Raw genomic sequence first — 27803 nt, 5'->3', positions numbered from 1 at the left:
ACTAGTATCTATATACATTCCAAACTGTTAACCCCATCATAGTACACCTGTTCATACCCATTTCAACCAATCAGGATGACTTTTATTCTCTGTAATAATTGCGGTGATTTAGTTTCAAGGCCAATCATCTGGAGACTTAAGGCTTGTCCTATCTGTCTTCAGCTCACTAGTTTAAAACAGGAGCTCAGTAAAGTAAAGCAGGAATTGGATCAGAGGTGTGCTGGTAAAATTTTAACAACGGGCTCTCTCTCCGGGCATAGCCGGCCCTGAAATTTTTTTTTTTTTTTGGGGGGGGGGGGGGGGGGGGGGAATACATGCGCTCTCTCCCCTCCCTTGTGCAGGCACGCTAGGCATATCTTTGCCAAGCCCCACCAGCCTATAAATGGACTGCCACCATTCTCTGCTGCTTGTTTCTGGCTGTGAGCAGCATGATGGAACCTTCTTGCGCTTGCATGAAAAGTCCCAGCCTGATGCTCAGAGTCAGAAACAAGGAGCAGTGAGCAGCAGCAGTCTATTTACTTGGCTGGTGGGGCCAGCATCACTGCCAGCAAAGTAACAATGAATTCAGGAGGGGGCCCAAGCCCACATTTTGGGAGTCAGTTGTTAAAGTAGCCATGGGGAGGCCTACTTTAACAACCGGCTCCCAAAATTCTTAAAAACTTAACAAATGGCTCTCGCGAGCCCGTGAGAGCCCGCTCCAGCACACCACTGAATTGGATGCACTTAAAGTAGTTTCCAGGACTACACAAAATCATACTGCACACAATCATACCAAATTCTCACCACTGCCTCAAAGTTGAGGTAGGCTCAGGCAGACTTCGTTATGTGACACAGAAGCATCCGCCCTCACAAGTGTTGCCCCTACAGAATTCTTTCGCTCAATTACAGCACTGTGATGGTCCTGAAAATAGAACTGAGGCGGAAGAAAAAGGTGGAACAAAAAGATATGAAGGTATCCAAAGAAGCCACCCCAAAATCACTAATGTTGAAACTCATACCAGGAAACTGTTGCTACTAGGGGATTCCATTATCAGAGGCATTAACTTTGAAACACAGTTCAAGGGGCCATGCAAAATGAAATCCCTTCCAGGCTCTTCAGCTACCAGGAGTACCAGGCAAATAATCTCTATAATCAGAGAAGAAACTAAGGAGTCAAACACTGATGTTGTTATCCACCTGGGAACAAATGACTTGTCCAGTAATACCCCACTCGCCACGCAGAGAGCTTTTCAGGAGCTGGGAGAGGGGTTAAAACCTTTGATACAAACAATTGCTTTCTCTGAAGTACTACCTACCTTTGGAAAGGGAGAGAAAAGATTGCAAAGTACTGAGAATTTCAATAGCTGGCTCAAAGCCTGGTGTCACCAAGAAGGATTTAGGTACATAGGAGGATGGGGCAATAAATGGAAAAACAAAAGACTATACTATAACGATGGGCTGCATCTCACTGTGGAAGGAAAAAAAAATCCTTGGGGAGAAATTCAGACAATATATTTCTAGGCATTTAAACTAGAAGGCGGGGGTGGCATATGGAGGCAGTTCACTACTACAAGTGGTCACCCCCAGCTAAAGCTAAAGACAAGATGCGTCAGTAGAAAAGAAAGCAATGAAAACAACAATCTTAGCAAATCACTTCTTACCAACACAGCAGGAAGTGAGACTAAACAAGACACTAAACAGAAGATAAAAATTCCACTGAAATGTAGATGGAAAGCGATGACCACAAATGCTCGCAGTCTAAACAATAAAGTTCATGACCTTCAAGCCCTGATGTTGGAGGCAGAGTTAGACGTTGTTGCAATCATGGTGACATGGCTCAATGGTTCCCATGAATGGGATGCAAACATACCAGGTTATAATCTATTTAGGAAGGATAGAGATGGTCGTAAAGGTGGAGGAGCAGCTCTGTATGTGAGAAATGATATTGCAGCGACTGAAATGACAGGGACCTGGGGAAAAGAAGAAGCGCTTTGTATCACCTTAAAAAGAGATGATTGAACCTCTGTCTACTTGGGTTTTGTCTACAGACCTCCGACACAATCTGCCGGATGTAGATTAGAAGGTTCCATCTGCGAAATCGGAAAGAAGTAGAGAGATCGTGGATGCTTTCCAAAGTGCTCTGCTCAGACAAATGGTGACGGAACCCAAGAGGGAAGAAGCGACGCTGAATGTGTGTCCGAAAATAAAAATTATTTTTCGGACACACATATCGGATACATGCCAAAAATGAAATTACCGCAAGAGCCACGTAGTAGCTGGGCGGTAACTCCATTCTGGCATGCGTTGGGCATGCACAGACGCTTACGCGGCTTAGTAAAAGGGCCCCTCAGCCATCACAAAACAGACAGCATGCTTTGGGAGGGAAACTATTGACTTCTGCTAATGATTTGCAGAGGCACCTTAAGGAACAGATTTCTTACAGTTTCTTTGTCCACAGACACAAAAATGGAGCCTCAGAAAGACTGTTTCTAAAACAGCTACTGCTGATTTGGGAGGAGATTTTTGTTCCCCCACCCAACTTCATTGGGGACAATGCTGGAGGAGTGGGGAAGGAAAAAGCAAGAGAGGTCTCTGCTGCTGGCTTCTAGACAATGAAAATTTATTGAGGCCTGAACTTAGGCATAGTTTGACTGTTTCATTTGTGTGTGTGGGGGGGGGGGGGGGGGGCTGCGGCATATTATCATATCCATTTGCATATATACATCTCATATATATATTCATTATGGTTATCTCAAAAAATAGACTGGATATGAACCCAGTTTATTGGACAGTGAAGATTTGTTTCCGCTGAAATGAGCCAGCACCAAGGGAAGTTTGTCTCATGGTGTCCCTCACTCTCTCCTTCTCCTCACACACTTCCCTAGAACATCAATCCTACTGGGAAAACAGAACAAGTTGGACTGTTAAAAAATCCCTAGGTAGAAAACATACCCTAGCAAAACACCACACCACACCACAAAATGGGCTTGGCAACCCAACCACCCGACCTTCCATCTCCCCACAACAGCATAAAAGGGGTTAGGGATCCTACCTCTTCTACCCCCCCCCCCCCACACACACACACACATAAAAGGCAATTCTATAACACAGCACTTATAGGAGCCGATTCTATAAAGAAAGGTAGGCATCTACTTTCCTTCATAGAAATCAGGTACCTAAATATGTGTCCCATTATAGAATTCCCTTAAAATATCCCTTCCAAATCCTGTTTTCTCCCTGAAGATTTTGCACACAAGTTTCCCCATTTTCTTGCTCCTCCTGCTAACCTCCACTTTCGTTCTCCAATCCATCATAAGCAGTCAGTGACTCAACTGTTTGGGGAGGCTCAGGTAGGTGGGACTGAGGTGGAATGGGCTGGGGTAAATTAAAATCCTTATGGTTCGGGGGCAAATCCTACTTCAACAGTAAAGGTACAGTAGGGGCATTTTTGAACACAGCAAGGAAGGACCCCTGGAGCAGCTCCAGCAGCTGCAACCCCAATTATCTCTCTTACTGATGATAATATGCACACTGAGCACCACTCCAGGGAATCATGTGCCAAAAGAATTTACATAATGTACACCAAAACAATGCAGCACAACAACACAGTGGAGGAAGCAAGGACAGCACAACAGCACAGTGGTAAACAGAATAGTATTTACAGTATTCTGGTAATATATGCAGGTATTTAACACTTGGCTAGCAATCAGTTCTACCTCCCCAGTCCAGCATCTTCCTGTTGGCCATGTGAATGGTAATGTTCAGCAGCACTGTAACAGAAAACTTGTGGTTTCCAGCAACCATAACCTGGTTTGCCTAGTGCGTTACCAAATAGCCACCAGGCCTCAGATCTGCCAACCTTTAGTTTATTGTTGGGTTATCAAATATGTTTGAGAAAAAGTATCATCTGGAGTAGCTGTACCTAATGGTTAGAGGAAGAGGCTGCCAACCAGGGAAGCAGGGTTCAAATCCCAGTGCTATTCATGGATTTCTTGGACAAGTCACTTAACACTCCATTGCCCCAGGTACATACTTAGACTGCAAGCCCTCCAGGAAAAGAAAATATCTACTGTACCTTGCCTTGAGCTACTACTTATGTAACTTGCCTTGAGCTACTACTGAGAAAGGCGTGATCTAAATTCAAATCTGAAACCCAGAATCAGGCATATTTTAAAGTAATACAAACCCTACAAATGTCACTCAGGAACTACGGAGCAATTCTACCATGCCATAACAGCACTACTTTCCAGGAGTCACACAAGAAGGGCCTACCTAAGAAAAGGCTGCACCATAAACATTGTGGTGGGCACTAGAACATCAATACACCTATTAGAAAACTAAACAAGCCAGACTAATACAGATTGATCCTGCACAGGCATTCAATGCTAGCAGAATACTTGGAGGGGCATAATCGAACGGTGCCAGCCATCTATATGGCCGACCATCTTCGGGGCCGGCTCCGCAAAGGGGCGGTGCCAACCGTATTATTGAAAAAGATGGCCGGCCATCTTTTCTTTCGATAATACGGCTGGGGCCGGTTAAATCTCAACATTTAGGTCAAAATGTTGAGATTGCTGGGTTTACAGATGACCGGCTTCAAAAAAAGTGGAAAAAAAATAGAAGTGCTTGTCAGGGACAGCTTTTTCAGTAGTACCAGTGAGATTTGAACCAGCCACCTCTGGTTTACAAGACTGGTGCTCTAACCACTTGAACACAGCTCCACTTACTTGGATATCCCTTCCTTTTGATTATGCCCCTTCAGGTCTCTCTCAGCCAATCACAGACAGGGGTCTCTCTCAGCCACTCACAGACAGCTAAATGTGCTGTGATTGGCTAAGAGAGACCCCTGTCTGTGATTGGCTGAGAGAGACCTGAAGGGGCATAATCAAAAGGAAGGGATATCCAAGTAAGTGGAGCTGTGTTCAAGTGGTTAGAGCACCAGTCTTGTAAACCAGAGGTGGCTGGTTCAAATCTCACTGGTACTATTGAAAAAGCCGTCCCTGACAAGCACCTCTATATTTTTTCAATTTTTTTGAAGTCAGTCATCTGTAAACCCGGCGATCTCAACATTTTGACCTAAATGTTGAGATTTAGCCGGCCCCAGCCGTATTATCGAAAGAAAAGATGGCCGGCCATCTTTTTCAATAATATGGTTGGCACCGCCCCTTTGCGGAGCCGGCCCTGAAGATGGCCCGCCATATAGATGGCTGGCACCGTTCGATTATGCCCCTCCAAGTATTCTGCTAGCATTGAATGCCCCCTTCAGGTCTCTCTCAGCCAATCACAGACAGGGGTCTCTCTCAGCCACTCACAGACAGCTAAATGCACTGTGATTGGCTAAGAGAGACCCCTGACTGTGATTGGCTGAGAAAGACCTGAAGGGGCATAATCAAAAGGGAGAGACATCCAAGTAAGGGGAGCTGTGGCCAAGTGGTTAGAGCACCGCTCTTGTAATCCAGAGGTGGCTGGTTCAAATCCCACTGCTGCTACTACTGAAAAAGCTGAGCAAAAATAGTTTTGATTTAGGACGTCCCTGACGAGCACTTCGATTTTTTTTTTTGGGTGGGAGGGGATTGGTGACCACTGGGGGAGTAAGGGGAGGTCATCTCCGATTCCCTCCGGTGGTCATTTGGTCAGTTGGGGCTTCCTTTTGAAGCTTGGTCGTGAAAAAAAAGGGACCAAGTAAAGCCGGCGAAATGCTCGTCAAGCCTGGCTTTTATTTCCATTATCGGGCGAAGCTGGCTATGTCATGAGCACGCCCCTGTCCCGCCTTCACTACCCTACCAACATGCCCCCTTGAAATTTTGCCGGCTCTGCAACAGAAAGCAGTTGAAGCCGGCCAAAATCGGCTTTCGATTATACCAATTTGGCAGGTTTCAGGAGATCGCTGGCGATCTCCCGATTTGTCGGAAGATCGCCGGCGATCTCTTTTGAAAATAAACCTGTTGGTCTCTTCCACAGATTTTATTTATTTATTTACCCTGGCCCTCCTGTTCCCTTTTCTCATATCCCCCAGACTTTCACTAACTCTGTTCTCTCATCCTTCCATCCTCTCTCTCACTATTCCATTCTGTGTTTCCTTCCATCCCCTCTCTCTCCCTCTATTCCATCCAGAGTCTTCTTCCTCTCTCCTCCTTCTATATAGCATCTCCTATCTCTCTCTCTCTCATCCAGCATCTCCACTCTCTCTCCCTCTCCCTTCTTCCTGTCACTCACCTCCCCCTTCCATCCAGCATCTCTCATCTCTCTCTCAAACCCCTTCCATCCAGTCTCTCCCCTTCCTCCTTCCATACAGCATCTCCCATCTCTCTCTCCCCCCTCGCAGCATCTTTCATCTCTCTCTTATTCCTTCTCATCTAGTGTCTCCCCTTCCCCCTCCCATTCAGCATCTCCTCCATCTCTCCACCTTTGTAGCATCTCCCATCTTTCTCATTCCTTTCCATACAGTGTCCTCTTCCCTCCAGCATCTCCCCCTCTCTCTCCCTTCCCATTGCATTCCTCTTTCCATACAGGATCTCTCCTTCCACATTCCATCCAGCATCTGCCCCCTGTTTCTCCTCCTTTGCAGCATCTCCCATCTCTCTCATTCCATTCCATCCAGTGTCTCCCCTCCCCTTTCCATCCAGCATCTCTCCCTCTCCCACTTCGCAGCATCTCCCATCCCCCACTCCCCATTCCCTGCTATAGCCATCCAGGATCTCTTCTCTCCCTCCCCCCCTGCCTGCTTACTCTCTCCAGCCCATGCCCAGCCTTATCTTGCCTCTCGCTCACTCTCTGCAGCCTGTGCCCCGCCTTGCTTCACCTCTCCTCTCCTCTTGCTCACTCTTTCCAGCCAGCCCCCCCTCTCCCCTGGGGCAGGCATAGGGACATAGGCAGCTAACCACTGGCTTCTCCTCTTGGCTGTTGCTATGGCAGCATGGAAGAACTGCAAGCTTCCATGCTCTGCCCTGTCCTTCCCTGCCTCTCGCTCACTCTTTCCACCCCCCCCCCCCCCCCGTGCTCCACCGTGGCTGCAAAGCAAACTGAAAACATGTGTGGGGCCATAGTCCTATGCGCACCACTGCCAGCTTCCCTCCTCCTTCCTCATGATATAAGTTCCTGTTTCTGGAGAGGGAGGAGGAGGGAAGGACTATGGCCCCATGCATGATTTCAGTTTGCTTTGCAGCCGCGGTGGGCCCTGGGGGAGAGAGAGAGTGAGTGAGAGGCAGGGAAGGGAAAGGCAGAGCACAGCATGGAAGCTTGTGGTTCCTCCAGGCCACCACAGCAGCGGCCGAAGCTAATAGTTGAGTGCCTATGACCCGACCACTGCCCAGATACAGGTAGCTCATTTGGGGGGGGGGGGGGGGGGGGAGGCAATGCCCCCTCACCTCCCCAAACTACACCAATGCTGCTTCACATAGATGATAACCAAAAAAAAATATGAATTAGCCCATCCCAGTCTGTCCAGTTATTCTGTTCATACTAATAAGGTTTCATCCCCCATGCCCAATATCTCCAAATTTCCATTGCCACTATTGTTACTCCCTTTTCTCTGCTGATGAGGGCCAGAATTTCAGAAAACCCCTTTCCTCCCTCTTCCTTACTGGTGGAAATTCAAGGCCCAGCCTATTCCCCTACATGTTTATCATGCACTTGGTTACTTCCAACACATGATAAATACATGGTTGAATGCAGTTAAATATTTGGAGCCCTGTGCTTATCCTACACCTGTTACACTTTCAACGGCCACCAAAGCAGCTTAGAATTAAAAGTTGGAGAAAAAAAGCTGTCCACATCTGTACAGAGCTATCTCAGTTTAAAATATAGAACAGGAGAAGTTCTCTACGATGACGAATCACAGAAGGCAAAAGTAGAGACTAAAAGACGATTCACCACTGGAGACGTGAGTCCAACAGTCTTTATTATATCAATGATAACGACCCGACACAGGCCGTGTTTCGACGCTAAAAAAGCATCTGCATCAGGGGTCAATAAATACACCAAGTAGTGAATGCAAAACGAGGAGTCCTACTTGTATGTGTGTTGTCAACTCACTGATCACGTAGCACTAATCAGAAAATGCTGGACGCAAACTATCAGAGCAAAAGTCATAAGATACTCACTATCTCAATTTAAACCAGAGGTTTATAACTCAGGAATATGGTTGGACAGGAATTTGTCGTTTGATGTCCTCATTTACAAATTAGCTCAGGCAGTATTTTATCATTTTCGTGATTAGTGAGAAGGTGCAGCTTTTAATCCAAACAGTGGTCGTGCCAAGGCTTTGCTAGCAGGACTACCTCAAACGTTTACTACAACAAGAATGTAACATCTCTCCTGAAAGCAGAACACTGATTACCCTCAACCCATCGCATTATCTATAAAACCCAACATTATGACAAGCCCCCATACCTTTCCCGCTTACTAACTCCTTACTCTACTCAGAGAACTTTAAGATCCTCATCTAAAAATCAATGAACAATTCCCTCACTATGAGAACATTTTCATGAGCACATCAGGAAAGAAATTTTTTCAGTCCTAGGGCCAGAGCTCTGGAATGAACTACTACAGTCTCTCTGCCAACAGACTGTCAGACTTGTGAGTTCTTGTACCAAGTAGAGCGCTGCTGAGCCCGGTACTCAGACCAGGTTCTGCTTGGCGGCTGGACAACCCTGGGTTTCATGTGCACTGACCGCCGTTCCCCAGAGATTGAGCCCCTAGGTGTGGGTGGCTTGCAGGACTTACTGGACGGAGCTGGAAGCGGGGTGATGAATGTTAGTCAGGCAAGTCAGTAGGCAGGCAGCAGGCAAGAGAGTAATCCACGTACGGGCGAAAGGCAGGCAGCAGGCAAGAGAGTAATCCACGTACGGGCGAAAGGCAGGCGGCAGGCAGAAGGGTAATCCAGGTACAGGCAAAGTCAGCAATGAGGGACCAGCAGATAAGAAGCAGACTACAGAGTTAGAAACACCTACCAAAGTAGAAGCAGAAGCATGGAGTCCAGGGAGAGCTCAGCTGATAAAGTGCTGGCGTCTGACATCAGCAGGGAGAAGGGGCACAGCCATAGGGCAAGAGCAGGGGAAGAAAGAACCAGAAGACCAATAGGAGAGAAGCAAGGGAAGCCAGGCAGAGGAAGAGCAGACCCAGGTGGGTGGAAGCAAAGCAATCAAGGAGCCTGGAAGCCAGGCAGAGAGAGAGAGAGAGAGAGAGAGAGAACAGAAACAGTTGCATGGAAGCAAAGCAATTAAAGAGCCTGCAACCACCGCTCTCTGAACAAACCCAGAGAGGACTACACACACATGGCTCAGGCAGTACTAGTCAAGTGTGCATGTTGACGGGACCCCGCGCAGCCCAAGGACGCCGCTTGCGTTGAGGTAGGGGAACATGACACAGACTTCATTATAAAACTTCAAATCTGGGCTCAAAACCTTCCAGTTCATGGATGCCTTTATCTGAATGCCTTACCCTTTCCGAAGTGGGCCTGAACAACTTTGTCCCCCTCATTTCATACTGCTCCTTGCTGACCTATCAAAATTGTAGTTTATCCCCCACTACCCCTCTTGTTATGTCTTGTCCTTCCTACCTCCCCTTTTCTCTACAATTTTAGACTGTAAGCTGCCTAGATGATTTTCTGCGATGGGCAGGATAGCAAATCCCCAATAACCTTGAAACTTGAATGCAGCTGTTACAACATACAGTGGCACATTTGTTAGAACGAGACTAAGATACCACTCAGGGATAGGACCTTGGAGCCACTGTGGACAATACATTAATATCCGCAGGTCAGTGTACTGCAGAAGGCCAAAATAACAACATGAATGTTAGGAATTATTCAGAAAGGGATGGAGAACATTCTAATGCCCATACATAAATTTATAGCGCAAACACACCACAGGTATACCATCACTGGGAATCATCCCTGTTCATTTTGGACCCTGGGGCCAGAATAAGTGCATAGAAGAGCCAATGGTGGGGGTGTGGTGGTGAGACTGAGTCTAGTGGCCATTTCTTTTATAGAGTGGGCATGGGTTTAACTGTGGAAAAGAGAAAAAGCTGATTGTAAACAACAACAACAACAAAGAAAATGCTAAGCGAATGAAATTTCTAGGTTTCTGTCAATTTGTTTCTAAAACAAAGAGAAGCAAGAAGTGTTGATGACCTTTCACACCATTTTAAATGACAGCATATCCCTAAAAATAAATGTATTTGCAGTAGAACCAAGAATTGAAGTGGGTGTTAGTAAAATATTGGCCAGATTTTTATCGGCAGTGGCAACTGTAAATTTAAACGCCAGCACTGCTATATGTATATAGTTAGTGGTGTTGACTATACATAAAGGACCAAATTCTAGAAATAGTGCCGAAAAATTGGCACCGAAAAAACCCAAGCTAAGTGCTATTCTATAAATGGCGTAGAAAGTTAGGCAACCAGAGAGGGTCAAACAGTATACACAAAATAGCAAACAGAAAAGCATAACTGGGCCTTCAAGACTGGGAGAACGGGATCCTTTATTAGTAAACTAGCCGTTAAGCCTGTTAAAACGGGCGAGATTTGTGTTTTGCAAAATGTAATAATTCTCACCTCCATCCATCCATGTCCAGCAAATCTCCTCTCTCCCCTGCCCTCCCCCGATCCATGTCCAGCAACCTTGGTCTCTCCCCTGCCCTCCCCCCCATGTCCAGCAGCCCTCCTCTGTCCCCTGGCCTCACCCCGTCCACTGACCCTCCTCTCTCCCCTTCCCTCCCCCCATATCCAGCAACCCTTCTCTTTCCCTTGGCCTCCCCCCCCCCCCCCCCCGTCCACCAACCCTGCTCTCTCCCCTGCCCTCCCCCCATGTCCAGCAACCCTCCTCTCTGCCCTTGCCCTCCCCCCATGTCCAGCTACCCTCCTCGCCCCCGTTCCCTCCCCCCTCTGTGCCGGGCCCCCTGCACTGACATGAGAGCGCCTCTCACCTCCGCGTGAAAGCGCTGCAGGCAGCAGCAGATCGCTCTTTTGCTGCCTGCAGCGCTTCCACACGGAGGTGAGAGGCGCTGTCATGTCAGTGCAGGGGGCCCGGATAAGGAGGGGGGCGGGAGTGACGTAGGGGATGGGGGGGGTAGAGGTTGGTGCGCCGGTGATGTTGCTCCAGCGGCAGTGTCCGTTTCCCTCTCTGTTCCGCCCTCTGACGTCATCACGTCTTGACGCGAGGGCGGGACAGAGAGGGAAGTCTCTACTGCGCATTTGCGGGTAAGTCGGTCACTTGTCATTTATATAGTTAGCTGACCCGACACGGGCCATGTTTCGGCGTATACAACACCTGTCTCAGGGGTCAAGCCAAGAAGAGAACTGTGGCTCTTGTAGAACGTCGTCAGTATAACATCAAAGACATCTCTTCTTGGCGGGACCCCTAAGGCAGGCGTTGTATACTCCGAAACACGGCCTGTGTCGGGTTATTTATTAACAAAAGGACTCCTGTTATCCCAGTCTTGAAGGTCCAGTTGTGCTATAGAAAGTTAGGCGCCATTTACAGAATACGTTTTAGACAAACCCTGGTGTAAATTCTCACATCCAAATTAGGCATGGATCCCTCTTATTGTATAAATTGTAAGAATGCCCCGATCTGCCCATGACCCTCCCATGGCCACACCCTCTTTTTGAACTTCTGTGACTAAAAATGTGCGTGTATGCTGATTAGTGCCGCTAATTGATTAGCACCTGATTATTGGCACTAATTGGCTCATTATTCAATTATGTTGCACGTGTAAATTGGGCACATGCTCATGTGCAATTTTAAGTGCCATTTATAGAATTTCAGGTAGGAGGTAATTCTCTATAGGTTACCAAACCTAGATGCCAGGATGGTGCACACTAACCACAAATTCTATATCGGCAATTACTAGCATAAGTCAGCATTTATGTGCCATTTCGGCACGGCCAGTTACACCATGTTGATGGTGGCTAGTGTAAATGTCCACAACTAAATGTCACAGTTGCATGAGTAACTGTTGGTATTCTATAAACTTACGGCCTAATTATATATATGACACTCACAATTATGTACGGAAATTTGGGCACACACCCAACTTCTGCATTCAATTTAATTGAATAATACGCCAATTAGTGCCGATATTTGGGTGCCAATAATTATCAGTGCCAACTGGCATCGATTAAAATTTATGTGCACATTTTTTGGCAGCAGGATCCACGTGTGAATTTTATGCATGGGTCCGATAAGAGGGGTCCTGCCATGGGAGGGGCCATGTGCGGATTGGAATGTTCTTGGAATTTATACGAGCCATGTGAACTAAAAACATGACTTGCTTATGCTCAGAGAAAGCAAAATACAGAAACGCAGTAACAACGGATGCATTTCAAAATAAGCTGCCAGATTCTTAGTCTAAATTAGGTTCTTAGTCATTCAGACCTACATTACTTTCACTTTACCTTGTTTCTTCTGTAACAATAAAGAAACCATCATCAGGAGCATCAAGCCAATTTGTTCTCTGTCTCTTGACCCCTGGAATAGTGTTTGGTTTAATGATGTTCACATTGTGCAAACTCTTTCCATTGCTCAAATAGGTATGATGAGAAGCATGCTGCAATGACAATGAAAGGAGTAAAAGAGTAGTATTTTGTATACCAAGAGTTGAGATCAGCATGATAAAATATTTCACATAAACATTTAGAGGTCAACACGCAAAAGATTTGTCTGGCTATCTTTGGAAGTTAGTTGGACGTATCTGTGGGACTGAGAGCATTCACTTGTTGAATGAGTATTTTGTTGAGGGCAAACTTTTGCCCACACAAAACTCGAGTGGAAAGAGTGCCTAGGATGTAGTTATCCTTTACCAGGTAAGTCTGGTTGGGGTGGAAAGACTTTTCTAGTCTAGCTGGGATTTGTCTTAAAAGTTGTCTGAGTAACAACCTATGTAAAGTCTGTGGCAGACTTATCTGGATAAATTCCACTGAATATCCAGATAAAGTTATCAGGATGCTCATTGGCTTGCTGAGAATCAGCCAGAGTGTTCAGTTTTCCAAGGGGTCCTACTTTATTGAGTAGCTGGTATAGGAGTCAACAAGAGGAGGAAAAATTCTAGAGCTAGTCTTTAGTGGAGCACATGATCTGCAGCATAAAATGTATTGTACTGTTTTGGGATCTTGCCAGGTACTTGTAACATGGATTGGCCACTGTTGGAAACAGGATGCTGGGCTTGATAGACCTTTGGTTTGTCCCAGTATGGCAATACTTATGTACTTATAAGAGAAATGACAGCCAGCATGGTTAAAAGGTGAAATGAAAGAGGTTATTACAGCTAAAAGAATGTCCTTCAAAAATGGAAAAGGGGCCCACATGAAGAAAATAAAAAACACTGGCAAGTCAGATTGAAAGCGTCAAGTCTTGGGTGTGGGTATCAAGATGCTGAGAATCTTCAATGCCTCCCTAATGTACTGGAGAACAAGAGATCAAGAGTGGTGCAGCAGGTATTGGCCCCAAGGCCCTTTGAGTCTTGGTGATGATGCCTCCCCTGCAGGCAGTGCATATTCTCTTGGCCGGAGCTTTCTCTGTACCATCACTGATGGCACTGAAGCTGTAACAGCATGCCAAACAAAGAAGCACCCCATCCGCTCAGAAAACCTCCTCATGAGCTGCTCCTCAAAGGCTACCATCTACAAAGGCATAGAGAATACAGTAGAAGTAGTCACATCTTCCTGAGTCACTTGGGTAGTATCAGAAGCCAGGTCTCAGGTCCCTGGAGGCTGTTGCGCTCCATCTGATACCAAGAAAGATAAGCAGTGCCTTGCCTGTGTCATTTTGAACCCAGTACCGAAAGGGAACAACTGAGGATCTCTCTTCCCCCAACTCCACTAGACTTCAGGAATTTGGTAGGTAGACTCAGGGGGACCTATGGAGGGATGGGAGAAGTTGGAGTTTGGAGGAACATTCAGTGGGGATCTGTCATGACATTTGGGGGGACCCACTGGACGGGGACTTGAGTTGGAGGGGTATTGGGGTCAGGGATGAAAACAAGGGGGGGGCATTCTGGAGGAAATACAGGGTCAGCTCAAGGGATTGTAGCACCCTGAACCAACTTTTACTTCAGTGTTCCTCATCTCAGCATCCCTCCCCCCCTGCACACACATCAGCTAGTTATCCCTCCTGCATAACTCTGACTCACCCCAGGGGTCCTGAGGGCAATGGGGTCAGGACTGATTCCCACTCACTCCTGTACTGTTGGCTGTCTTCTTCAAAAATGGTGCTGCTATGGGGTTCAAGTTGCTAATAAAAGAAAAAAACTCCTATATGGAAGCTTGCACCCTCTAGCAATAGTACTGCAAGACTGTTGCTAGATGTCAGCAGCACCATTTTGAAGACGGTTCTAGAACATCAATATACTTACTTGGTAAAATAAACAAGTCAGATTACTAAATATCCCTACATAGATTCTCTATGATAATAGAATAACTAGTCTAAGTCACACACTTAAAACACTGATAGACCCTCAGAGAATACAGAATAAGTGACCACAAATTAAAAAATGAAATATATACATGAAAATTAAATGGAACCCCCAAGAAGCCATTTTCTGCAAGCAGTATACAACACCAAAGAAACACGAGATGCAACTCCCGCTTTTAATGTGCAAAATATAAAACTAGCAGATGTAAACTCAAAAACCAACAGTTGAACTGCCCCACTTGAAATATAGAGGGCAGTTCTATATAGGAGATACTTATTTGGTGGAAAAAAAAGACAAAACAGTGGAAGATCACTCTTGAACAACCAAAATAGCTTTATTCCAACCAGCACCTACAGCACACGCTACAGGACCAGATACGGCCATGTTTTGGCAAGTAATGCACACATCAGAGGTCAGAGGTCAAGACACATCTAAAAGCAATCAAAACAATAAAAATGTACATAAGCACATAAATTTCAAACAATAAATACAGAAATAAATTAAATCATTAAATAAATAAAATGAATAAAAACAACAACCCAAATCTATTAAGCGGAAAAGTTAACACCGATGACATTTAAAAATCAGGAGATAAAATACATAAGTAATATTACAAAGACAAAAAACAAGAGCACTTGCTAACATAGAATTAACCATTCAATATCGTATCATCATGAAATGAAAAGAGGTTGAATATATACATCATCTAGGGCCCTGTTTACTAAGGAGTGCTAGAGGTGTTTTTAGCGCTCGCTAACCATATAGATGCTCATAATATTCCTGTGGGCATCTACACTGTTAGCACGTGCTAAAAACGCTAGCACACCTTAGTAAACAGGGCTCCAGGTGTATGGTCAAAACCAATATTGTGGAACATAGAAGTTGTATAAAGAAACATAATGAGGCGTATTTTCAAAGCACTCAGACTTACAAAGTTACGCGAAGGGGCATTTTCGATATGATGTCTAAGTCCGATTTTAGACTTTTTACAAAAAAACATCCAAAATCTGAACAAGAAAGGTCATTTTCCAAAAAGAAAAACATCTATCTTTTGTTTTTGAAAATACTGTTTCTAACAAGGTTTTGTGTTTTGGTCCATTAAAAAAAATAAAATAAATAAATAAATAAATAAATAAATAAAACGTCCAAGTGAAAATGTAGACAATCAAGCCATTGGGATGTAGGAGGGACCAGCATTTTTAGTAGACTGGTCTCCCAGACATCCCAGGAGAAAAATGGGGCACCCTAGGGGGAACTACATTGGACTTCAAAAACATACTTCCTTATCTTGTCTGCTGGGCCACCCAAAACCCACTGCCCACAGCTGTACACAACAGTCGTTATGGGTGAAGGGGGCACCCACATGTGGGTACAGTGGGTTGCTGGTGAGTTCTGGAGGGTTCAAGGTTTCCACCACAAATGTGACAGGTAGAGGGAGATAGGGACCAGAGTCCCCCACGCCATGGTGCACTGCACTGACCACTACACTACTCCAGGGACCTGCACACTGCTCTAATAGACCTGGCTCTAACATCTGAGGCTGACATAGAGGTTGCTAAATCATATTTGTATTCACATTTGTGGGGGGTGGTAGGGGGTCAGTAACCACTGAGGGGGTATTTGGGGATCACCCCTGATTCCCTCCAGTGGTCATCTGGTCATTTAGGGCACTCTTTGTGCCTTATTCGTTATAAAAACAGGTCTAGCTCAAAATGTCTTAGTTTTAGTCCTGGACGGTTTTGTTTTGTTCCATTATGGCTGAAAAACGTCCAACTGTTAGGAACGCCCATATCCCGCTTTTAACATGCCCCCTTGTGATTTGAACGCACTTCTGACGGACTTCACAGAAAAACATCTAAAAATTGGTTTTGAAAATACCAATTTGGACATTTTTGTGAGAAAAATGTCCAAATTCAGATTTATGCCACTTTTTGTACGTTTTTCTCTTTTGAAAATGAGCTCCATAGTAAACTAAGGAACTTTGCAAGTCTTTGTAAATGAGCCTCAATGTCAGCGCACCTTTAGTCCAAAATTGGATTGATATGGATCATAAAGTTATGGATTAAAATTTTTTTGTTCTTAAAGTTATGACTGTGAAGTGGAGAGGGAGGTGACACTGACCGTACCTTATTACAGAATGAACAACACAGGGTATGATACATACCTGTAGCAGTTGTTCTCCGAGGACAGCAGGCTGATTGTTCTCACGACTGGGGTTGACGTCCGCGGCAGCCCCCACCAACCGGAAAAAGCTTCGCGGGACGGTCGGCACGCAGGGCACGCCCACCGCGCATGCGCGGCCGTCTTCCCGCCCGTGCGCGACCGCTCCCGCCAGTTGAATGACAAGCAATAAAGTATAAAACACAACTCCAAAGGGGAGGAGGGAGGGTAGGTGAGAACAATCAGCCTGCTGTCCTCGGAGAACAACTGCTACAGGTATGTATCATACCCTTTCTCCGAGGACAAGCAGGCTGCTTGTTCTCACGACTGGGGTATCCCTAGCTCTCAGGCTCACTCAAAACAAGAACCCAGGTCAATGGAACCTCGCAACGGCGAGGAAACAACAGAAATTGACCTACGAAGAACAACTAACTGAGAGTGCAGCCTGACCAGAATAAATTCGGGTCCTGGAGGGTGGAGTTGGATTACACCCCAAACAGATTCTGCAGCACCGACTGCCCGAACCGACTATCGCGTCGGGTATCCTGCTGGAGGCAGTAATGAGATGTGAATGTGTGGACAGATGACCACGTCGCAGCCTTGCAGATCTCTTCAATAGTGGCTGACTTCAAGTGGGCCACCGACGCTGCCATGGCTCTGACACTATGAGCCGTGACATGACCCTCAAGAGTCAGCCCAGCCTGGGCGTAAGTGAAGGAAATGCAATCTGCTAGCCAATTAGAGATGGTGCGTTTCCCGACAGCGACCCCTAGCCTGTTAGGGTCGAAAGAAATAAACAATTGGGCGGACTGTCTGTTGGGCTGTGTCCGCTCCAAGTAGAAGGCCAATGCTCTCTTGCAGTCCAATGTGTGCAAGTGACGTTCAGCAGGGCGGGTATGCGGCCTGGGGAAGAATGTTGGCAAGACAATTGACTGGTTAAGATGGAACTCCGACACCACCTTCGGCAGGAACTTTGGGTGAGTGCGGAGCACTACTCTGTTGTGATGAAATTTAGTATATGGAGCATGAGCTACTAGGGCTTGAAGCTCACTGACCCTACGAGCTGAAGTAACTGCCACCAAGAAAATGACCTTCCAGGTCAAGTACTTCAGATGGCAGGTATTCAGTGGCTCAAAAGGAGGTTTCATCAGCTGGGTGAGGACGACGTTGAGATCCCATGACACAGTAGGAGGCTTGATAGGGGGCTTTGACAAAAGCAAGCCTCTCATGAATCGAACGACTAAAGGCTCTCCAGAGATGGCTTTACCTTCCACACGATAATGGTAAGCACTAATCGCACTAAGGTGATTCCTTACTGAGTTGGTCTTGAGGCCAGACTCTGATAAGTGCAGAAGGTATTCAAGCAGGTTCTGTGCAGGGCAAGAACGAGGTTCTAGGGCCATGCTCTCACACCACACGACAAACCTCCTCCACTTGAAAAAATAACTCTTTTTAGTGGAATCCTTCCTAGAGGCAAGCAAGACCCGGGAGACACCCTCAGACAGACCCAACGCAGTGAAGTCTACGCCCTCAACATCCAGGCCGTGAGAGCCAGAGACTGAAGGTTGGGGTGCAGCAACGCTCCGTCGTTCTGCGAAATGAGAGTCGGAAAACACTCCAATCTCCACGGTTCTTCGGAGGACAACTCCAGAAGAAGAGGGAACCAGATCTGACGGGGCCAAAAGGGCGCTATCAGAATCATGGTGCCGCGGTCTTGCTTGAGCTTCAGTAAGGTCTTCCCCACCAAAGGTATGGGAGGATAAGCATACAGGAGGCCGGTCCCCCAATGAAGGAGAAAGGCATCTGACGCTAGCCTGCCGTGTGCCTGAAGTCTGGAACAGAACAGAGGCAGCTTGTGGTTGGTCTGAGAGGCGAAAAGGTCCACCGAGGGGGTGCCCCACGCTCGGAAGATCTTGCGTACCACTCTGGCATGGAGCGACCACTCGTGCGGTTGCATGACTCTGCTCAGTCTGTCGGCCAGACTGTTGTTTACGCCTGCCAGGTATGTGGCTTGGAGGAGCATGCCGAACCGACACGCCCAACGCCACATCCCGACGGCCTCCTGGCACAGGGGGCGAGATCCGGTGCCCCCCTGCTTGTTGACGTAATACATTGCAACCTGATTGTCTGTCCGAATTTGGATAATTTGACAGGACAGCCGATCTCTGAAAGCCTTCAGTGCGTTCCAGATCGCTCGGAGCTCCAGGAGGTTGATCTGCAGATCCTTTTCCTGGAGGGACCACAGACCCTGAGTGTGGAGCCCATCGACATGGGCTCCCCACCCCAGGCGAGATGCATCCGTCGTCAGCACTTTCGTGGGCTGCGGAATTTGGAATGGACGTCCCAGGGTCAAATTGGTCCGGATGGTCCACCAGAGCAGTGAAGTGCGACAACTGGTGGAGAGGCGGATGACATCTTCTAGATTCCCGGTGGCTTGGAACCACTGGGAAGCTAGGGTCCATTGAGCAGATCTCATGTGAAGACGAGCCATGGGAGTCACATGAACTGTGGAGGCCATATGACCCAGAAGTCTCAACATCTGCCGAGCTGTGATCTGCTGAGACGCTCTGGTCTGCGAAGCCAGGGCCAAGAGATTGGTGGCCCTCGCTTCGGGAAGGTAGGCCTGAGCTGTCTGGGAATTCAGCAGCGCTCCTATGAATTCCAGAGATTGAGCTGGCTGGAGATGGGACTTTGGGTAATTTATCACAAACCCCAGCAGCTCCAGAAGTTGAATAGTGCACTGCATGGACCGGAGGGCTCCTGCCTCCGAGGTGTTCTTGACCAGCCAATCGTCGAGATATGGGAACACGTGCACTCCCAGCTTGCGTAGGTAGGCCGCTACCACCACGAGGCACTTTGTAAACACTCGTGGGGCAGAGGCGAGCCCAAAGGGCAGCACACAATACTGAAAGTGCCGTGCGCCCAGGCGGAATCTGAGATACTGTCTGTGAGCTGGCAGTATCGGGATGTGAGTGTATGCGTCCTTTAAATCCAGGGAACATAGCCAATCGTTTTTCTGAATCATTGGCAGAAGGGTGCCCAAGGAAAGCATCCTGAACTTTTCTTTGACCAGGAATTTGTTCAGGCCTCTCAGGTCTAGGATGGGACGCATCCCCCCTGTTTTCTTTTCCACAAGGAAGTACCTGGAATAGAATCCCTGCCCTTCCTGCCCGGGTGGTACGGGCTCGACCGCATTGGCGCTGAGAAGGGCGGAGAGTTCCTCTGCAAGTACCTGCTTGTGATGGGAGCTGAAAGACTGAGCTCCTGGAGGACAATTTGGAGGCAGGGAGGCCAAATTCAGGGCGTATCCGCACCGCACTATTTGGAGAACCCACTGGTCGGAGGTTATGAGAGGCCACCTTTGGTGAAAAAATTTTAACCTCCCTCCGACCGGCAGATCGTCCGGTACGGACACTTGTAGGGCGGCTATGTTCCCGTGGATCCAGTCAAAAGCCCGTCCCCGGCTTTTGCTGTGGAGGCGCAGGGGGCTGCTTAGGCGCACGCTGTTGACGAGAACGAGCGCGCTGGGGCTGTCCCTGTGCCTGACGAGGCCTTCGGGCCGGCTGGTTGTACCTACGCTTTGCAAAAGAATAGGGTGCAGCCTGCCGTGCCCGGGAAAAACGCCCACCCGTGGGGGCGGGTGCTGAAGGCGCCCGGTGGGAGAGCTTGTCGAGAGCGGTTTCCCGCTGATGCAGTTGGTCCACCATCTGCTCGACCTTCTCACCGAAAATGTTATCCCCCCGGCAAGGGACGTCAGCCAGTCTCTGCTGGGTGCGGTTGTCCAGGTCAGAGGCACGCAGCCATGAGAGCCTGCGCATCACTATACCTTGGGCCGCAGCACGAGATGCCACGTCACAGGTGTCAAAAATCCCCCTGGACAGGAACTTTCTGCACGCCTTCAGCTGCCTGACCACCTCCTGATAAGGCCTGGACTGCTCCGGCGGGAGCTTATCGACCAGGTCCGCCAGCTGTTGCACATTGGTCCGCATGTGGATGCTCATATAGAGCAGGTAAGATTGGATGCGGGTCACGAGCATGGAGGACTGGTAGGCCTTCCTCCCAAATGAGTCCAGAGTGCGAGACTCCCGCCCCGGGGGCGCCGAGGCGGTATCCCTCGAACTCCGTGCCCTCTTGAGAGCAGAATCCACGACCGCTGAGTCATGGGGCAACTGGGGCCGCATGAGCTCTGGGTCAGAGTGGATCCTGTACTGGGACTCTGCTTTCTTGGGAATGGTGGGATTAGTTAATGGTCGCACCCAGTTCCGGAGCAGCGTCTCCTTCAGGACATTGTGCAGCGGTACCGTGGAGGACTCTCTAGGTGGTGATGGATAGTCGAGGACCTCGAGCATCTCGGCCCTCGGCTCTTCCACAGAGACCACGGGAAAGGGAATGCTTATAGACATATCCCGCACAAAGGAGGCAAAGGAGAGACTCTCAGGAGGTGAGAGCTTCCTCTCCGGTGACGGCGTGGGGTCCGAGGGAAGGCCCGTAGACTCCTCTGAGGAGAAATATCTCGGGTCCTCCTCTTCCCCCCACGAGTCCTCATCCTCGGTATCGGACATTAGCTCATGTAGCTGAGTCCGGTACCGGGCCCGGCTCGACGTCGAGGCACCGAGGCCTCGGTGTCGTCGAGCGGTGGACTCCCGCGCCGGCGGGGACGGAGCTCCCTCCATCGACGTCGACGGGGACTCCACCTGCGTGGCTGTCGAGACCGGCACCGCAAGCGGCGGCGGTGTCGACTGCCCCGGCGCCGGGCTAGAGCTCGCCGGCGCCACAGTCATCGGCGCCGAGGGCGCAAGCACCCCCGGCGCCGGCACAGCCTGGCGCATCAGCCCTTCCAGGAGCCCCGGAAGGATGGCTCTGAGGCACTCGTCCAGGCCCGCTGCCGAGAAAGGCGGTGGGGCCGGTAAGGGTGTCGGTGCCAGAAGCTGCTGGGGGCCAGGAGACGGCACCGAGGTGCCGGAACCCCGACGCGTCGGTACCTCCACCACCGACGGAGATCTCTCCTCTCTGTGATGACGCTTCGGCGTCGACTCCTCGTCAGGCACCGAGGGCTCCCGGTGACGGCGCTTCTTGTCCTTCTTCCGGTGCACGTCACCGGTGCCGGAGGGCATGGAGGAGGAGGAGGTCGATCCCCCTCGGTCTCGAGGTACCGGGTCCGACAGGGTTCGGTCCCGTGGCTCACGAGTTGAGGGAGTGACCGGGGCCGACTGCCCACGCGGTCTCTCTACCCCACTCTCGCCGGCGGACCGGCGGGCCGACGGGACCTGTTCTCCTGGGGTCGCTGCCATCGGTGCCGATGTCTCGGGCATCGATACCGGTACCGAAGAACCGGCCTTCGATACCGATGCCGTCGAGGTCGACGTCGAGGGGCCGGCGCAAGTTCCAAAAAGACGGTCCCGCAGAACTTGCCTCGCAACCTGAGTCCGTTTCCGGAGACCGAGACACAAAGCACACGACTTGAGATTGTGCTCCGGCCCGAGGCACTGGAGGCACCAAGCGTGGGTGTCGGTCTGCGAGATCGGCCGGCCGCAGCGACCACACTTTTTAAATCCACTCGGGACCTTCGAGGACATCGACGGAAAAATCGCGTCGGCGAAGTCAAAGTCGGCAATGGTGGCTAAAATCACACCACGAAAATTGAAACCGACCGAGCGGCCACTAGGCCGCAACGAGGCGTCCCCGCTAGAAAGCGAGGGAAAAGGGAGGAGCGCGTGCTCCACACGCGCAAAATTCTTTTTTTTTTTTTTTTTTTTTTGGATAACAAAACGAAACGAAAGAAGAAGAGGCCGAAAAGGCCAAGAGCGACGACCCGCGTAAACGCGGTCGAAAATTCCGGCGGCTGAAACGAGAGAGTTGCAAAAACACGACTCTCTCAGTCGCGGAAAAAAAGTAACTGGCGGGAGCGGTCGCGCACGGGCGGGAAGACGGCCGCGCATGCGCGGTGGGCGTGCCCTGCGTGCCGACCGTCCCGCGAAGCTTTTTCCGGTTGGTGGGGGCTGCCGCGGACGTCAACCCCAGTCGTGAGAACAAGCAGCCTGCTTGTCCTCGGAGAATATATTTTTCAATGCAACTCTGATCAGACATTTGGTCTTAACCTATCAATAGAAATCAAACAAAATAAAACATGGAAAAGAAAATAAGATGATACCTTTTTTATTGGACATAACTTAATACATTTCTTGATTAGCTTTCGAAGGTTGCCCTTCTTCGTCAGATCGGAAATAAGCAAATGTGCTAGCTGACAGTGTATATAAGTGAAAACATTCAAGCATTACTATGACAGTAAAATAGATACCATTGGAGATTCTACATGGAATGTTGCTACTATTGGAGATTCTACATGGAATGTTGCTACTATTGGAGATTCTACATGGAATGTTGCTATTCCACTAGCAACATTCCATGTAGAAGGCTGCGCAGGCTTCTGTTTCTGTGAGTCTGACGTCCTGCACGTACGTGCAGGACGTCAGACTCACAGAAGCAGAAGCCTGCGCGGCCACATTGGTGATCTGCAAGGGCCGACTTCTACATGGAATGTTGCTAGTGGAATAGCAACATTCCATGTAGAATCTATAGAAATCAAACAAAATAAAACATGGAAAAGAAAATAAGATGATACCTTTTTTATTGGACATAACTTAATACATTTCTTGATTAGCTTTCGAAGGTTGCCCTTCTTTTCTTTTCCATGTTTTATTTTGTTTGATTTCTATTGATAACCTTAAGAGTGGACTAACACGGCTACCACACTCCTGGGTCTTAACCTAGAAATTGAGTTTAGACATTTTTTATAATAGTTTGTATTATATACTTGGTAAAACTAATGCTTCCTCAACATTCTTTCACTTTTTTAATCTCCTTTTATCCTTCTTATTTACGACCCTCTTGTTCACTCCTTCCCTTTCTTCCCCTCTCTTTCCTTTCTTTTTTCCTTCTCCTTTTCTTTTTTCTCTTTTCTTCCTTTCTTGTTTTTTCATACTTTTTTTTCTCTTTTCCTTTCCTTTTCTCTTCCCTTTCTTTTTTTCTGTTTTCTTTTTCTCTTCCTCTTTTACTTAATTCTTTTTTCTCCCTCTTTTTTTTCTCATTTCCTTTCCTTCTCTGTTTTCTGTCTTCCTTTTTCTTTTCGCCTCTTTTCTCTCTCCTTTTTGCTCCTTCCCTCCTTCTTTCCTCCCCTATCCCCTCTTTAAGGAGGAAGTTTTTGCCTTAACGTAATTTGACTTAATACATCTATATCATACCACACGTTCATCTTTTTTCTTTGCAGTACAATAAGGGCTCTGCTTACTAAGGTGCGCTAGCATTTCTAGCGCGTGCACAAAATTAGCGCGGTGTAGGCACCCATAGGAATATTGTGGGCACCTACACAGCGCCACACTAAAAGCACCAACGCGCCTCTAGTGCGGCTTAGTAAACAGCCCTAAATTTGTATATAACCTTTTTCATCCCTGAGTTGGTTAGTGGGATCTAATCATGCATATTACACTGCATTTTATCCCTCCATTTTTCCATTCCTTTTTTTCCTCCATTTTGCCCCCTTCTTATCTCTCCTTCCCCCCTTCTTTCTTCTATTTTATCTTCCTCTCTCCCCTTCCTTCCCCCTTTCCCTCCCATCTTTTAACTGTAAGAATATCATTATTTTATACATTTTATTTCACTCTTTTTTCTTTCTGTAGTAGGCCGTATGTTTTTTTCTGGTTAGCAGGCTCCAGTTCTTATTTTGTGTTGGCAGAGCCACATCACCGTGTGAACTATTCATGAATCGCACACATTTTTAAGTATACACTTTATTTACTTTATTTTCTTTTCAGTTCACTTTGATCAGGTAGAAAGTTTGAATACATTTTAAACATTTTTCCACAACCTACAGTTTTTGTCAGCGATGACAGTTGATTCACGTTTGAGTCAGTTCTTTTGCCATTACTGTCTGAGCCACATCACTGCATGAATTATTCATGAACTACTCTGATGTTCCCTGCTCTTTGGTTTGGTGCCTTTTTCACCTTTAAATTCGGCACACAGGCAGTGGAACAGGTTTTGAATCAGTGCTTTTCATGACGCTTGGTTCTCAGCAAATCAGTGCCCTTTTATCAAAGCGTGGTGAGCCTACTGCTGCTTTGCTGCGCGGAAAGTTCAGTTCTACCGCCAAGCTGCCGGCAGTAGCTCTGGCTCCTACTGCGCACCATTTCTGGCACTAGAAAATATTTTAGTGTTAGTTTTTTAGTATTTTCTAGCACTGGGGGTGTGCCTGGCAGTAATCAGGCAGCATTGCAAGCTGCCCAGTTACTGCCAAAGCCTTTACTGCCTCCTACATAGGAGGTGGTAAGGGTTCCCCCAGGAAATGGCCGCGTGCCAATGCCATTTCCTCCCCTTTACCTGAAAATGACTTTTACTGGCGGTGCTAATAGACAGCCTCGGCGTGTGACAAACCTATGCACTGACGTCACCGCAGAGTCTCTTTTACTGCCGCTTGGTAAAAGAAGCCCTTCGGGTGTTCAAGTAAGCTTCACATTCTATTTATTCTTCAGATTACAATTACTGTTTACTGGTTACGTTTTATTTTGTTTTGTACTTGCCTTCCCCATGTTCTACGATATTCATTGATTTATTTAATGTGCCCCCTTTTTACCTCTTCTGTATCACATAAGCTGTTTGATAATACAAGTGCTAGATCTGTTTTCCAAGTACTGTCAGTTCAGCACATCTGTAAATAAGGCTTTTAATAGATATATATTTTTAAATATTGATGTATGTTATCTACAAAAAAACCAGAAGAAACCAGCGAAGATGACTCACAGGAACACAAATAAAATAAAATAAAAAAATAAAAATAAAAAATAAAAATAATCACAGAATATGTATTAAAAAATATAAATACATTAAATAGACGACACTTTGGTTCTAAAACTTAAAAATGAACTTTATTAGCCAAAAGATAGCGGGGAGAAAGGGAGTCCCTTTCTCCCCGCTATCTTTTGGCAAATAAAGTTCATTTTTAATGTGGAAACTAAAAAGAATCAGACCATTTTTTCCAAGGACTGTCTTCCGCAATCTGGTACAATCATTGGTACTCAGTCATCTGGACTATTGTAACTCACTCTACGCTGGCTGCAAAGAGCAAATACTCAAAAAACTCCAGACAGCCCAGAACACTGCAGCCAGACTAATATTCGGCAAACCAAAATACAAAAGCGCGAAACCTCTACGAGAGAAACTACACTGGCTCCCACTTAAAGAACACATCACGTTCAAACTCTGTACCCTAGTCCATAAAATCAACCATGGTGATGCCCCAGCCTACATGTCAGACCTAATAGAACTACCACCCAGGAACGCAAAAAAATCTTCTCGCACATTCCTTAATTTTCATCCTCCCAAGTGTAAAGGTCTGAAATACAAATTAATGCACGCATCTACCTTTTCCTATATGAGCACACAGCTCTGGAACGCGTTACCACGCAACCTTAACACGGTCTATGAATTGACCACTTTCCGGAAACTATTGAAAACCTATCTCTTCGACAAGATATATCACAAAGATCAGCACGTGTAACTGTATATTCTTTAATATATCCAGAAATGTCTTATAATGTCTTTTACTTTAAAACTATTATGTATTTCAACACCATGTAACAAATACCCTCTGTAAACCAAATGTATATTCTCTTCTATTTCCAATTTCCATGATGAATTGTAAGCCACATTGAGCCTGCAAAGAGGTGGAAAAATGTGGGATACAAATGCAATAAACATTTATATTTTAAAATACATATTCTGTGATTATTTTTATATTTTATTTTTATTTTTTAATTTTATTTTTATTTGTGTTCCTGTGAGTCATCTTCGCTGTTTTGTTTTTTGGATGTATGTTAGCTGCCACTGTTACTACACTATTTCTTGAGTTTTATTCTAAATACAGTTCCTATCCATTTCATTACTTCATGTATTTACCGAATTTTCGGACTATAAGACGCACCGGACCATAAGACGCACCTAGGTTTTAGAGGAGGGAAATAGGAAATTTTTTTTTTTCCTTTTTCCCAACTCTAAAACCTAGGTGCTCCGGTGCGTCTTGTCCGAATCCCGCCCTCCCCCCGGCCCTGTCACCACTTCTTCCTACTCACGCGATCTTCCCTGGTGGTCTAGTGACGTCGGGGCAGGAAAGAGCCCCCTCTTTCCTGCCCAGTGCGCTGCTCTCCATCCTCCTGTATGCATTGCTGCCTGACGGTCTCGGCGAGATTCAAAATGGCCGCCGAGAATTGAAGTCTCGGCAGCCATTTTGAATCTCGCCGAGACCGTCAGGCTGCATACAGGAGGATGGAGAGCAGCACTGGGCAGGAAAGAGGGGGCTCTTTCCTGCCCCGACGTCACTAGACCACCAGGGAAGATCGCGTGAGTAGGAAGAAGTCTACCTTCGGACTATAAGACGCACCCCCCAGTTTCCTCCCAAATTTTGGGGGAAAAAAGTGCATCTTATAGTCCGAAAAATACGGTATATCCATTCACTAAACTTTACAACACACAGAGCCCGTTTAGTAGCTTTCTGTTTCCTCACGGTTTATTTATATGTACGTATTGCACATTGATGCTTTTATTGACCTTTTCCCTTCCCTTGTTTTCCTTTTTCTGCCCCCCCACCCACACACTTTTTCTTATATTTTCTCTTTTCTACTTCTCCTTTTCTTCTTTGCCCTTGTTTGACCTAGCGGTAAGGTCTCACATGGTAACCGGGCAGTAATGGTCTACGCGCTTAGAATGACGATTACCGCCCGCGCGCCAGAAAATACAAATATTTTCCGGAGCACCTAGCAGACGCGCGTCAAAAATGAAATTACCACAAGGGTCATGCGGTAGCCGGGGAAGTTACTCAAAACTGACGCGTGTTGGGCGTGCGTAGGCGCCTACGCGGCTTAGTAAAAGGGACCCTGAGTAACTTAAATCTTGCCAAGTTAGTTTTAGCCAGTCAGATTTAGGAAAATATTCAGTGGCAAACCTCAGATCTGTTAGATAGGGCTGGAAATCTGTCTCTAGATAAATACAAGACTAGATTAGATAATATAACCAGCTCAAAGTAACTCAGCACAGTCTTGAATATTGACCTGCAGTTGCCCAAATCTGAAAATTAAGTACATGCCACAAAACAGTGAAAGGGGAGAGTATGAAATTCCTTGACACTTACCATTATCGCCCCCTGTGAATGAGTTGAGTGGTCTGAAAAACAATATATTAAATGATCACTTTTTCACATGT

General features: G+C 47.1%; 1 protein-coding gene across 1 annotated transcript in view; it reads right to left on the bottom strand.

Annotated features, from left to right (window-relative positions):
- Window positions 1-27803, bottom strand: part of MTA3 (metastasis associated 1 family member 3) — a 429588-nt gene that overhangs the window by 38283 nt on the left and 363502 nt on the right. Inside the window, 2 exon segments of the mRNA XM_030195789.1 lie at window positions 12379-12530; window positions 27733-27764. Coding sequence (XP_030051649.1) covers window positions 12379-12530; window positions 27733-27764 — 184 coding nt within the window.

The sequence above is a fragment of the Microcaecilia unicolor genome, chromosome 3, assembly GCF_901765095.1.
Source record: "Microcaecilia unicolor chromosome 3, aMicUni1.1, whole genome shotgun sequence".
Classification (NCBI taxonomy): Eukaryota; Metazoa; Chordata; class Amphibia; order Gymnophiona; family Siphonopidae; genus Microcaecilia; species Microcaecilia unicolor.
This window is presented reverse-complemented; position numbering and strand designations above follow the sequence as displayed.